Source organism: Solea solea, chromosome 4, assembly GCF_958295425.1.
Source record: "Solea solea chromosome 4, fSolSol10.1, whole genome shotgun sequence".
In the NCBI taxonomy this organism is placed as follows: Eukaryota; Metazoa; Chordata; class Actinopteri; order Pleuronectiformes; family Soleidae; genus Solea; species Solea solea.
Genome location: NC_081137.1, coordinates 2,945,498 through 2,960,000, shown reverse-complemented (window position 1 = coordinate 2,960,000; position 14,503 = coordinate 2,945,498). Strand labels below are relative to the sequence as shown.

Genomic DNA, 14,503 nt, shown 5'->3' with positions numbered 1-14,503 from the left:
TCGTCGTCTTCAGACGCTCTCCTGCGTTTCAGTGCGAGGCGCCTGTGGCGCTGCCGCGAGTCTTCCTCCGAGGAGTCGGCTCTCCTCTTCACCCTCTGATCCCTCGGCTCCTCCTCGGAGTCTCTGGAGAAACTTGCTGGAAAAAGAAAAACAGTTTTGTTATCATTACATTTACTCATGGGTCACAGGGGATTCATTTTGGGTCCCCAAATAATTGTAATTTACTTAGTGTGAATTAAATAGCATGCATTAAAGGTGGGAATCGTTCCTCAAACCTGTCACATCTCTTGGAAATGGCTGGTTTTTCTTATTCAAAATATCAGTTATTGAGGAAATGGCAGAAATGTTACAATATGATCAAATTTGCATGTTAAACTGTGAATTGTCATTTTAACAAAGACAGTCCCCATGTAAAAAGTTAGAGAACCGACTATTCTGTCTACCTACCAACTTATACTCTACGTTAACTTGAGAAAATGTTTGCTGCTTTATCACAACATTGAACAGCATTTTCTAACAAGAAACTAAAGTTCATAGAGAAATTCAGCGAGTTTAGCCTGCAAGGACTCGTTTGGTAAGTTTGTTTCACTTAGGTGAATTCAAACAAAGTATTTCAAAAACCAAAGTAAAAAAAATAACACATATGAACTTATTAATAAAGACAGCGGTGGATCAACAACTCCTGGGTGCTGTGATGTAAAATTGCTTCTTTTCTATGGACTTTGGTGCAGGGAGTGAGTGGTTTAAAAGCGACAGAAAAATCTTCCGTTTCTGGTCAGAAAAGGCTGACGAACTGCATGAAAAAGTGGCGAAAGTCTTCTTAAAGTGTCATACACTTGAGTTGAGTCTTTGGTTAAGTGGCTAAAATCAGTTGTTCCTCGTTTCCACCGAGAGTGTGCCAAACAGAGAGGCACTCGCTTTAATGGTTATAAAAATAATTCAACTTTTTTGTACTAAGGTCAGAAGTCTGCATGTTTCTGACTGACCTTCGCTTTCTGAACTGTCCGGGCGACGTCTGGGTTTTACTTTGGCCCGTTTGGTTTGAGAGCCATCAGAATCCGACGTCTCATGGTAGTTCACCGCCTGCTTGTGACTCCGCCGCGATCGCCGCCGACTCATGTCGAGGTCACTGTCGCTGAACTCGCTGGAGCCTTCTGTCACTGGACGAAAAAGAAAACAAGAAGAAGAAGAAGAAGAACGGGTGAGGAATGTAAAGAGAAACACTGTGGCGTGACACAGTGTCATAGTACTCGAGATCTCGTCTCGTAATCGACTGCATTTTTACTCGGTCTTGGACAAAGCGTACTCGAGATTTTATTTCAAGACCGATCAAGACCACAACTGTAGGGATATCAATAAATTGCCTGTGCATTTTTGGATTAACTTGTTAATATCATTACTGTGATTTTGCGTAAATCGTGCTGCTTCGGGTACAACCAATAACTTGACTCATTTATCATTTGAAATTTGTGTCACCATTAATGGCTGTCAGCCCTCCCGCCCCCTTTCACACGCCCCCACAAAAGTGCATGTGACAGGAGAAGAGGCCGTGAGAAGATGTCAGCTAACTCATCTATAATAAAATGTGGTTACCTGAACCACAAAGACTTGTTGTGCATAAATACCTCCGAAAGAAAACACAGCGCAACATGTAAATTCTGCAAAGCTACGCTAACGGAGACGGCTGGGACCACGTCCAACTTTTACTGCCTCAGTCTTGGTCTTGTCTCGGTCTCGACCCCTCAAAGTCTTGGTCTCGATACACTGTGGTCTTGGTCTCGACTTGGTGGTCTTGACTTCAACACTAGTGACACATATAACTTAAATACCTATTTCATCCTCATCTTCCTCATCAGACTCTTCCTCCTCGTCGTCTGAATACCCTCTCGGTCTCCGCCGTTTTCGGGAGCTTCGCCGCGTTGGCTGCCGTTTCCACGAGGACTTGCGACGCCTGCCGCCGCTGTTGTTGGACTCGACCTCCGTCTCCACCTCCGATTCGTTGTTGGATACGACAAACTCTTCTTCTGAGCTGCAGCGGAACACGGAAAAACACAAACGGTGAAACGCGAGGTGAAAGAGAAAGTCAAAACCAGAGCTTTTTTTTTTGTTTCTTTACCTTTCGCTGAGACGAAACTCCTCCTCGCTCTCCTCCTCGTCCACCGTACTGTCGCTGTCCAGGTCATTGAGTCGCCTGCGTTTTTTCTTGCGCTGTCCAGCGCTGACTTGCGGCGGGCAACCGTTCTCTTTGCCCTCCTCCTCTGCTTGAATGATGGTGGCCATGTCTTTTCCTCTGTGACCCGTGATGTTGGCCATGTCTTTACCTCGACCTGTTCCTGGACACAATTATTAAACAATCTCACACATCTCGAACGAGAAGAGTTAAAGAATCTTCTTCAGTTTTGCTTTACAAAAGAGCTGCAACTGTTAATTATTAAGTTATTCAAAAATTAATTAAAACAAGCTCTCTGATTTTGGCTCCATACAACAAAGAAATCATTAAGTCGCTTTGGATAAAAGTGTCTGCTAAATGACATGTAATGTAATTAAATGTCATCTACATCATCAGTTTCTGGCATTTTATGGAACAAACGAATCGAGAAAATAATCCACAGATTAATCGATTGTGAAAAAAATAAACCTTTCATTAATATGAACAAAAATGATAGTGTAGTCAGGACACGTTGCAGTTTTCCAGGTGGACTGTACTAGACTGCTTCTAGTCATTTTTCATACTTTTAACAGAATAAAACAAGTACAATAAATGTTCGGAGCATTCATCTTCATGTTCTCATGTACAACAACAAAGCACATTTTCTATTTCTATTTCCTTTTTCCTTCTACATCTTCACATCCCTCAAGCAAACATGGCTTGTGTGAGTGGAGCGTCACGTGATTTAAACATAATAAATGAGATTTGACGCATGTACGATCGCAGCGTAGGAGAGTCCTACCTCCACCCTCGGCTTCTTTGATGTCCTCCTCTATGGCCTCCTCGATCGCCTCATCGAATTCATCAAATCTGCAACAGTGACATGAGAAACACGGTCGATGAGCGGCTGAATCACACTGTCGTGGTAAACTCAGAGCTAAACTTTCATTATAATTTGTGATTTAGGAAGCCTGCACAGACTCTCCAAACATATGGCCTGGTTCACAGTGTGTGACATCACACTGTGTTTTTAATCACGTGTGATGTGTGCGATTCCCAGCAAAAATAGACCGACAGAAGATCTGTTGAAAATGATGAATCCAAATCCACACATATTCTAACTTTATTTTATTTTATCTGTGTGTGTGTCTCCCTCCCTGTCTCTGTAAACAAAAATCATCATGTGGGTGGGAACCCTGAGGATACAGACGCCCCCTACAGGAGGAGGCAGTTATGTACAACTCTGTCCCAAATGCTTCAGCAGTTATTTGGTCAAGCATTGCTGCTTTTTTTTTAACTCATTTCTTTTCTACATTTTTATATAATTGACATATTTTTCAATCAGACAAATAAACAGCACTTATATATTTCTCCATGTGAGCACAAACCTGTAGCTGATGTTTTTCTTTGCTCTCGTTGACCTCCGACCCCAGCTCTTACTTCTCTTAGCTTCTTTCTTCTCTTTGATGATGATTTCTGGCTTCTCTTCCTCCACCTCCACCTGTGCAGAGAGCACGTCGGTCAGTTTGGGCGCAAACGACGACAGGTTAGGTTCATATTTTTCTGTCTCCTCATGGAGACTCTACAGCAGCACAGTCTGTACTCACCGAGGGTGTGATGATGTTCTCCAGACTTATTCCAACATAAATAAGACGCTCTTTCCTGCAAGACAAAACACACATGAGGTAGACTAAGAGATTAATCACTGAAGACTCAGATAATCGCTTCTTGAATGTGAATATATTGTGGTTTCTTTGAACTTTTGGCATCTTTAACGCAAGCATCATCTGGCGTCTCACCTCCTCTCCGCTCGTTCCTTCTTCTTCAAAGCCGCGTCGAGGTTTTGCAACTGCTCGTCCAGTTTGTCACAGAGCTGCTTCTACAGAGGAGAACGAAGGCAATAAAAAGGTTAAAACATGTGTTAATTTTCTCATTTTAAAAGTCTCGTATCGTCTTATTTCGTCGTACGTACATGTTGACAGGGCGGACAGAACCATTCTCCGTCTGGGATGATCATGAGAGGAGGACGCAGACAGGCTGTGTGGTAACCGTTGTCACACGAGTCACACAGCAGGATCTACACGACACAATACAGGACTGTATTTTAATCTACATCTTTATTTACAGTTTGTGTGGATCGTTTTGTCTGTACAGCATTGTGCTCGTTAAGCCATTTTTAAACGTGCTATAGATTAAACCCTTTACTATACTTGATGTCTGTACACACGCATATATATATAGAATTGTTTGTTTTGATGTGGTAATGCTTCATGCTTCATGCTTTCTTAGCTCCTGCTTTCCATTTCCTCCTTCCTCTAAACCACTGTGCATTTTCATTCTGAAATCTTCCAACTAAATAATTCAGCGTGACGGAGCAAAAATGTGAAACTGGTGAGATGTTGAGTGAAACTCACCAGCTCGGGGTGATTTGGAAGACCGCAGTGTTTGCAGGGGTCGTCGTTCGGAGGTAGGTCGTCGTCCGAGGACGTCGACGAGTCCGAGCTCCGTCTCTCCCGGTTCCGGTTCCGCCTCTTCCGGCCCCGCTCCACCTTGTAGTCCTCGTCGCTGTCGTCCTCGTCGCTCTCCTCCTCCTCGCTGGACTCCCTGTCACTGTTGTCATCTTCATCTTCAGAGGTTTTCTTTTTGCGGCGCGTTCGAGTGTTGGACCATCGAGCCCTCCGTCTCTTCCTCCCCTTCAATGATTACAGAGCAGAAATCGGAAATGTAGCCAATGTTTTTAAAAATATGGAACATTTCATGTGGTTTTCATTAGAATTTGGTATATTTTGACTGATTTGTGGTGCATTCAGGTGCCGAGTTCCATGTCTGACATTAGAGCTTTGCAGCTTTTATGACTTACAGCGTATGGAAACACAAATACAAACAGATTCACAGGGTGCTAATTTTTTGGATATTTTTTGGATCGAACAACGAATCGATTATTCAAGGTAATAATTGACAGGTTAATCAATGATTAAAATACACACATGCACCTATTATTGAGCAATATAGCTCGAAACATTGTTAATAATGTGGTGTTGAATAATGAGGTTTTAGTGTTCTTGTCTCTCATTTAAGTAAAAGTGAGTAAAAGAATAATAGTAATGCATAACATAGATGTCAATAACATAGATCACAAATCAACAACATTCAAAAGTTGAAGCAAGATGTACCTAATAAAATGGCATTCAAACATAAATGACAGTTTTAGGACTGAGGTAAATAACAAGTTGCAAAAAAGCATTGAATTTTAAAATGGGTAAGTACAGAATGGTCATTTAATTTCATGGAATGTTTTCTAAAGTGATGTAAAGTGAAGTCGTACCTTAGGTTTGGGCTGACCCTCCTGATCGACCTTTTTCTCCCTTGGTTTCCTTTGAACTGTCTTCACCACCTCTTCTTCCTCCTCCTCCTCCTCCTCCTCTTTTTCTTTCTCCACCTTTTCGTCATCCTGCTCTTCTTCTTCTTTCTCGGCAGGTTGTGATTTCTCTACCTTCCTGTTGTTGATCTCTACTGCCTTCGTGGTGGGTCTGGAGATCCTCGGCGATCGTCGCAGCGACATGCCCGTGTTGGTGTCGGACTCCGAGTCGCCTTGTCTCTCTACTCTCTGGAGTACGGCTTTCCTGCGGTGAACAAACGGTCTGATTCTTCGACGACCTCCCGCCTTCCGGACGTGGGCTGGAGTTTCATCGCCGTTTGCCTCCTCTTTCTTTGAAGCCGACTCGTCTTCCTCGCTCTTGCTTTTACTCTCCTCATCGGTGCGTTTATCAGTTGTCAGTTCTTTGCTGTGTTTTTCAGGTTCAGTTGAGGATTTGGCGTCAGCGTCTTTACTAGCCTTTTCTTCACTGGATTTTTCCGCTTTTGTTGATTGTTTACTCCGTTTCTCCGCCTTTGCTTCTTCAGTTTTTGAGAATGTATCTTTTGTAGAATCCTCTTTGTTTCCTTTGTCTTGACAAGGTTGTTTCTCACCTTCTGCCTCTTTTTCGCTTCCCTTGTCGGAATCCATTTTACTTTCCGATGTTGGCTGATCTGTCACGATTTGTTTTGGCGTTTCGTCAGATTTCTTTTCTTCTTTCTTGGCTTTTTTGTGAGTTTCTTCCGAGACTTCGGCCTTCTCAGCTGGACTGGAAGGTTTATCTTTCTCCTCAGAGGTCTTTTCCTCAGTCTCGGCGTCCTTCTGTGGCTTTGTCAGGTCCTGTTTAACGACCTCCACGTCAACTTCCATGGGCACAGACGTGGAGTCGCAGATCTTGGCAACATTATGCATCGTACTGTCTTCACAGTTGATGGTTTTCTTCATATCTTCAGACTTTTCCATCTTCTCAGGTGCCTCCGTCTTCTCTGACATCCCAGTCTTCTGTGACGTCCCAGTCTTCTGTGACGCCTCCGTCTTCTGTGACGTCCCAGTCTTCTGTGATGCCTCCGTCTTCTGTGACGTCCCAGTCTTCTGTGACGCCTCCGTTTTCTGCGACGTCTCCTCTGACGTCTCCATTTTCTCTGACGTCTTATCTGGCGTCTCCATCTTGTCTGACGTCTTCTCTGATGTCTCCATCTTCTCTGATGTCTTCTCCGATGTCTCCTTCTTCTTCTTCTCTGACATCGCCATCTTCTCTGATGTCTTCTCCGACGTCTCCATCTTCTTCTCTGATGTCTTCTCCGACATCGCCATCTTCTCCGACGTCTCCATCTTCTTCTCTGATGTCTTCTCCGACGTCGCCATCTTCTCTGATGTCTTATCTGGCGTCTCCATCATCTCTGACGTCTTCTCTGATGTCTCCATCTTCTCTGATGTCTTCTCCGACGTCTCCATCTTCTCTGATGTCTTTTCTGGCGTCTCCATCTTCATCTCTGACGTCTTCTCCGACATCGCCATCTTCTCTGATGTCTTCTCCGACGTCTCCATCTTCTCTGATGTCTTTTCCGACGTCTCCATCTTCTTCTCTGATGTCTTCTCCGACGTCGCCATCTTCTCTGATGTCTTCTCCGACATCGCCATCTTCTCTGATGTCTTCTCCGACGTCTCCATCCTTTTCTCCGAAGTCGCCATCTTCTCTGATGTCTTCTCCGACGTCGCCATCTTCTCTGACGTCTTCTCCGATGTCTCCATCCTCTCAGGCTTTCCCAAGGCCTCACCAGCTTTTTCCGGAGTCACCTCCATGTCTTTTATGTCGTCGCTCTTCTCTGTTGGTTTACAGGATTCAGATATATCTACTGCTTTGACAACAGGAGTCGCCGCTCTCTGTGTAAAGTTGGAGGTTTCCTCTGATTTCTTGTCGTCTGTTGGTTTGTCTGCCTTTTTACTGTCAGAAGAACTTTGTGTGATTTCTTGAGCCTTTGTACCGTCACCGTCTTTTACCATTTCTGTCTTTTTAATGATGGACTGTGATTCTGTGTTTTCAGAGTCATCAGGTTTCTTTGATAGCTCGCCGCCAGCAGACTGTGTCTCTGTTGCTTTAATGACCGCCGGCGTCTCTTTTGCTGCTGAATCATCTGATTTTGCTTCATTAACTTCAGATGTTGCCTTTTCTTTAGCATCATTATCGCAAACTACTGTTTGCTTCACGTCCGAGTCGTTTCCCGTCCTCTTTAATGTCTTGGTCTCCTCAGCTGGACTCGTCTCTGATGTGTCCCTGTCTGCAGAGGCTGGTTTTTCCTCAGAATCTTTTGATTCTGCCTCTTTGGATGTGACTTCATGATTTAAAATTAGCTTCTCTGACTCATGGGTTTTTAAAGTTTTATCAGTTTCCTTTGATGTGGTTGTCTTTTCGTTAGAAGACTCCTGTGTATCAGACGAGCTCTCTTTTGCTTTTTCTGACTGTTCCTGATTAGAAGACCTCTCCAGTGCTTTATTGAGGTCCTTAGGTGCAGGTGGTGATTCTGCTTTCAGGGGAGGCGGAGACTCGTGTGCTTCTTTCTTTTCTGTCTCTGCTGTGTTTTCCTTTTCTGCCTTCACGACTGGATTTTCAATGTTTCCTTGGCGTACCGTGACCTCTTCTGTGATCTTTCCAGAATGAGCTTTGTCGGGTTCATCTTTTTCACACTGCTTGTCTAAAGACGCCGAGTCATTTTCTCTCACCTCTGTGGATTTCACTGCGGCTGCTCCGGTCGTTTGCGCTTTGTCGGCGTCTTTCAGCGACTCGCTCAAATGACTCTGCAGATCGTTCTCCGACACTGGCTCAATTTCACCATTAATATGATCGTTTACTTTCTTCGCCTGCTCGGGAGTCGCGGCAGCTTTAGGAGCTTCCTTGACCTGAGACACGGACAGATTTTGCACCGTACTACCACTGTTTTTTTCAAAGTCTTCACTAAACTTCATTCCTCTTTTCTTCAAGGGGATTTTGGCCTGCTGGTCGTTCTTCAGAGCCTGCTGAATCTCCTCAGCGCTGTTCCTCTTCCCCTCCTCTCCCTTTTCTGCCTTTACTGACAAACTTGTTGTGGTTTCAGGGGGGAGTCCGCTCGTTTCTGTGCTTGTTTTGGTTTCCGAGACGTCCATCGGCTCTTCTTTGATGTTCTGAGCTTTTGTATCAATGTTTCCCGAGCAGAGCTCGACTTCGCCTTTGCTTTCGATGACGCCGTTCATCGACGATTTGACCTCGGAGCTTTCCGTTTTCACGCTTTCTTTCTGTGGTACTTTCTCGTTGTTCTCGGTCTTTGGTGACACCGGGCAGGAAGCCTTGTTAGGGTCTTGTTCTGCATCTGATGTGTTGTCAGTCTTTTTAACTTCATCTGTAGCATAAACATGAAAAAAAAGAAGATTAATTTAGCACTGAAAACTAACATGGAAGAACATTTTTACAAGCTAGGTTACATTACAATTAAATACAGTATCAAAAACACCCAGTGCACTGTTTCAGACCATTAGCTCCTTACATTCCCTCTTATTTTCAATTGCAATATAAAATAAAATGGCTGTTTCGTTTCCCTAGACAGTTCCAAATTGTGTTAATGTCATAAAAATTTGGCAGTCATAAAGACTAAGGCATATTTCTTGATCCATTGCGTCATATTAAGCATGGTTTAGTGTTTTTTTTAATCATTCACACAAGTTCTCTGATTTTTCAGCTTGTTAAAAGTGAATATTTTCGAGTTAGTTGCTTCACATAACAAAGAAATCATTAAAACTGGATAATTTTGGTTTGTGGAACAAAAAAACGAGAAACATTTTCTGACATTTTTTTTCTCAAACTAATCCATAAATCCAGAAAACAATAAACAAGATTAACCGATTGCTTTTAAATTCAGTTCCTATGAATCCCTAAACCTTTAGTTGACCGAGGTTGCCCAAAGTGCTTTACAGAGATAAAGGAACAGCAACAAGGTATAAAACATTAAAGTAAAACAGTAAAATAATAAAATGGCAAAAATCTAGGTAGAAGTGTTTAGGTTGACTTTTCTTATCCTGAACTAAAGGCCAAGGAGAAGAGGTGGGTCTTTATAAGTGATATAAAATGTAAAATGGTTGGGGCAGATTTAATTTTCATTGGTAAAGCACAAAAAAGAAAAGTGAAAACTGTAAACAAACAATTAAAAAAAGCATTTCCCCCCCCCCACCTTCTGTTTTCTCCTCGTCATCCTCACTGTCGGGATTAGTTTCCTTTTTAAGCTCATCCTTTTTCAGCAGCTCGTCCTTTTTCAGCAGCTCAGGGTCGATCTGAGTCTTCAGCAGAGCGACGACCTCAGCCAGGCCGTTTCGGTCTCTGCAGAGAGAGAAAGAGGCTTTGGGTGAGTAAACATCAAAACATTAGCATTTATATTTAATATAACGCTGCCTGCAGCAATTCCCCCACCAACAGAAACCAGTATTGCCTGTTTTACCTGACGATGCACTTCCACGATGAGCCGTCCAGGTCGTCCTGCTCCTCGATGTACACGCGGACGTTGTTGTCTTGGTCCAGCTGAAACCAGTACATCTGTCCGTCTTTGTCCCGGCCGATCGGCTGCAGGCGCATTTTGTCGGGATCTTCCTCATTGATGGCAGTTTTGAACTTCATGTTATCGTCAAACTGACACTCGCATAAATACTGCAGAGGAGAAACAGTTGCACTGATTACTGTAGAGGAGCAAAATTGCATCAACGACTGATTCATGTTTGTTTTCTACATTCTACATTTCTACATTCTACTAAAATGTTTTGTTTTTTTAAGTTACAGTCCTGGTAGTGAGAGAACAAACCAGACTGTCACTGTCAAAACAAAACAACACAATGCTTACTTTAAGTATCCCCGCCTTGCTCTCCATCGTCAAGGCCATGTATCCCTTTTCTTCCAGCTCCCAGGCCCATGTTGTGTTGAAGTCCTGGCACACCTATTTATTTGAGGAAAAGGTTATTTCATTCTGCTTTGTCAACATGAATAAACCCAAACTCAACACCTCTGTTAACACATCCTAACCACAGATGACTTTTCTCACAGTTTCCTCAATAAATCGTACATTAAATGATCGATCCTTGTATGATGATGTTCGCAACATCTTGTTTGTTCCCAAACAAATATAGAGCAAAGTAACCAGAATATATCCACATTGAAGAAGCTGAAACATCAGAGAACTTCAAGCAGAAAATCAAGCAGATTAACTGATTATAAAAACAGTTGATGATTAATTTAGTAATAATTTCAGCTAAACTGTGATTGCTGGCAGGGTGTCACGCCCCCCAAAATATGGAACAAAGTACCCATAATTATACAGGAAGCCAACTCGCTGGATATTTTCAAAAGAAAGCTTAAAACTTTCCTCTTTATCTGAGCATTTCTTTGTTTTAATGTTGTTTTATATATTGCACGTTTTCCTTTAATATCACATTCTAGTTCATTGATTTCGTATTTCATTTTACTTATTCAAATTTCTGGGGCTTCGTTATCTTTTATTGTGCCGTTTCAATGTTTTTTTATTGTGATGTAAAGCACTTTGAGGTGCATTTCTTGCGTGAAAGGTGCTCTACAAATTAAAGTGTGTGTTAACAGAGTCCCATCATGGTCTGAGTGATGTTTCGTTTGACTAATAGCAGCACTAAATCACTATTTTTCATAAAATCAACTCATATCTCTGTAGTTACACTCAGCTCTGTGGCCCTCCTTGTTTTGGTTTGGTCTAAATCCTCAAGTGCTCAGTGACATTTGTGTCATAATCATTTAGCCTCTCACCCTGACTAGATATTTCTCCCATCTGTCTGCTGACACAGACTTGCCGATCTTCCTCAGCAGCTTGACGTGAAGATCGACGAGCAGCTTTGGCACTGAGGAAAGACAAAAGATGTTAAGTGTCTAAAAAACAACAAAGACTCGTACAGAACTTCAGGCATACGTCAAGCATTTTTCTGGAAACACAAATATCATTATTGAATCCAAAGCTGTGTTTATTTCTTTGATAATTAAATCGTAATCTCATGTTTATCCTATATTTTAAACAGCCAGCTGAGACGAATTCACAAAACAATACTGATGAGTTCCATTTACGTCAGGAGTTGGAACAGTGAGAGTCGTCAACTCTAAGTCGACCAAGTTCCAGATGAAAAGTGGGGGGGGGATATATACAAGTGTATTTCTGGCAAGCCATTACATAACATCAATTGGAACACACGATATATACATAATATAAACCAAAAGAGACCACTATTATTTTTATATATTTATTCTCTTTCACTGAAAAGCCAAACTACTAACTGAAGCAAAAGATGGTAGAGGTATGTTGACAGGTAAGTTAAAGGATCAGGTTAGAAATTCTCCATTTTACCCCTATTTATTATTGTTAAATGATGACAAATTCACAAGTCTAAATACTGATTAAATCCACTTTTATATTCAAACAATGAAAGAAGGAGGTGTTGCAAGTGAATTTCCCCAGTGTGGGATCATAAAAGTCAAATCTAATCTTTTTTTGGCCATTAAGAAAAGAAAATTGACTCATTAAACGTGGATCCCATTCATAGAGAAAAAGCTCAAGCATCACAAGGAACAAAAAGCACAAAACTATTGTTGTGATGCTGCCGTTTCCATCTAGACCACATTAGACCAGGTCCAATGACAAAACAAGTGCACTATACAGACTCGTCAAATCTGGATTAGATTAATGAAGTGGCCAATACAGGATTAGGAATGGGACAATATGAACATTTCCTGCAACGATTATCTTGACCAAAATAATTGCAATTCACAATAATATTGCGATAAATGTAAAAATATGCTTTTAACTATTTGTTTTGACAAATCTAATCGTAAACAGGTGAGACTTTCTCTTGATACTGTTCTCATCTGTACACTTACAGAGAACGTGCAAAATTACAAACAAAACAAACAAAAATCACAAAACCCAATTTACTTTGTTAAAACAAAGCAAAACTAAAACGCACTCAAAACACCTATGTTTGCAGCTTTTATTTTGCATCTAAGACATCCGATCAGGTCCACCTAAAAAATACATTATTCATGGAGCTGCCCAATTAATCGCAATATAATGAACATTGCAATATAATCAAGTGCAATAACTGAATTGAATCACAGCAATTTGGAATGAGTGTCTGAACAGTGTTATGAAGAAATTCTGCAGTCAATGCTTTAAGATTTTGATGCATTTTACATTAACATTACAGTTTAGATGCAACATGATATGAAGTACCAATTGGGAATCTCATCACAATAGCAATTTCTGTCAAAGATAATCACAATATTGTAAACATTGTTTCAGATTTATTGAAAACACTTCAATCACCTTGCTTAACCTATTCATCGTCCTACAGCAGAACTCAAAATATAATAGGGGTGGGTCAAAATTCACAAATTATGGCACTTAAATAAAGAAATCCTGCACTTTTAACTTTTCACAGTCGTTTTGTTATCTTTTGAGTTAGAAAGATATTGTGAAGTATCACTATATGATTATCTTGCAATACATTGATCATCACAGAATCGTCGTATCGTGATATTACTGGTATTGTGGGCCATGTATCGTGAATAGTATCATGAGGTACCCTGTGATACCCCCAGCCCTACTATATGAAATGTCATTTTATTTATAAAATAGAAATAGGAGAGACATTAAAACAGTAAAAACAGTGTTACTGAACCACACCACATACTGGATTTGTCAGGTATGGACAACAGCGACTGAATGAAGCTGCTTCATCTCTCAGACAGTTGATTTAAAGGGATCAGACGTCAAATGTGAGGTGACGGATTTTACACTTGACGCATGCGTGGAGCAAAGCATCTGATTTCATAAATTAGTCAAGTCCATCACAATTAGCAGCTCAAACGGAAGTCGATCTACTTCGGTTTGACATAAATCTACAAGACGCCAAATGTGTAGCTTATGAATGACTCTAATGTATTTTTTTCTTAAACACGTGTATGTGATATATAATCACACAAACTTTGTTAACGAAGAACGCTAATCAAATACATTATTTCACCAAATTTATGGTGTTAGGAGCGTTAAGATGTTTTATTTTGAAAAGCTTTGAAGGGATACCATCCTTGTTGCCGGCGGCTTCACGGGAGCTCAGCAAACCACTACATCACAAAAATATTTTAAGTGTAAATAAAGTGCACAGTTTCGCGCCCGCCACGCACAACGACACATTTATCGATTCACGATCACAACCCACGACGAGTTGCGTGATTTATCGCCACCTTTGTTGCCTCGCGGACACTGTTTTCGGGGCGCACATTATTTGCGTCCTGTGTTGTGTTGCGAGTAGCGTTCACAAATAAAGGCAGCAGCTTTGGGGAAAAAATTAAGCCCCGATTCAAAAGCTTCAAAGTGAGAGAAAACCTCGACTGTTGCTTCGTCTCCACGCTCGGAAAACCGTTACAAAACACACAGACTGTGTTTCCAGGCAGAAGAGCAGCTCTGAGACGCAGTCAAGTCACATTTAAGTGGAGAAGAAGCACAGAAAAGCACACAATAACACTCGGCTAGCTAGCGTCCCCCTGTTAGCACGATGCTGTGATCATTAACGCGGCGGGAGGATTTTTGTCTCCTACCTGAGGACGTGTCCTGCAGATATCTCTCCAGCTGGGGGAAGCTGAGCTCCGGTAGGTCCAGTAGCGGTCCGTATCGCTCGAGGAAGGAGCAAATAACGGCGTAATTCGGACACAAACCGGGGGAAGAACTCGCCGTTGCCGCCGAAGCAGCCATCTTTTCCACACCAGTTGTCAAGCTTGCCGGAATCAACACGACTGCTTCCGGTATGACAAAATAAAACATCGGACAAGAAAGGATGAACATTTTGGAATACTCCCCCAAATTATTAACATTTAGCAAAAATTAAACGATTCTTTATATGTTTAAAATCTAGCTGTATGATTTTTATTTTTCCAGGTCTTAATCTTTATTTTAGATCAATATTTAAGAGGA

At 41.7% G+C, this 14,503-nt stretch overlaps 1 protein-coding gene across 2 annotated transcripts in view; it reads right to left on the bottom strand.

The window, feature by feature from the left end:
- The window catches only part of rsf1b.1 (remodeling and spacing factor 1b, tandem duplicate 1), a 17,189-nt gene extending 2,869 nt beyond the window's left edge, over positions 1–14,320 (bottom strand). The window contains exons 1-16 of one of the 2 annotated variants that reach the window (XM_058628181.1): positions 14,131–14,320; positions 11,293–11,384; positions 10,364–10,456; positions 9,968–10,173; positions 9,704–9,849; positions 5,475–8,878; positions 4,564–4,842; positions 4,122–4,226; positions 3,949–4,028; positions 3,757–3,811; positions 3,538–3,650; positions 2,952–3,019; positions 2,117–2,333; positions 1,830–2,029; positions 987–1,160; positions 1–136 (exon numbers count right to left, since the gene is read on the bottom strand). The exon at positions 1–136 is cut by the window's left edge and continues 2,869 nt beyond it. In XM_058628181.1, the coding sequence (XP_058484164.1) occupies positions 1–136; positions 987–1,160; positions 1,830–2,029; positions 2,117–2,333; positions 2,952–3,019; positions 3,538–3,650; positions 3,757–3,811; positions 3,949–4,028; positions 4,122–4,226; positions 4,564–4,842; positions 5,475–8,878; positions 9,704–9,849; positions 9,968–10,173; positions 10,364–10,456; positions 11,293–11,384; positions 14,131–14,284 (5,522 nt within the window). In that variant the 5' untranslated portion in view covers positions 14,285–14,320. The remainder of the gene's footprint in view (positions 137–986; positions 1,161–1,829; positions 2,030–2,116; positions 2,334–2,951; positions 3,020–3,537; positions 3,651–3,756; positions 3,812–3,948; positions 4,029–4,121; positions 4,227–4,563; positions 4,843–5,474; positions 8,879–9,703; positions 9,850–9,967; positions 10,174–10,363; positions 10,457–11,292; positions 11,385–14,130) is intronic. The other variant, XM_058628182.1, reaches the window with a different exon arrangement.
- Positions 14,321–14,503: the final 183 nt, after the last annotated feature.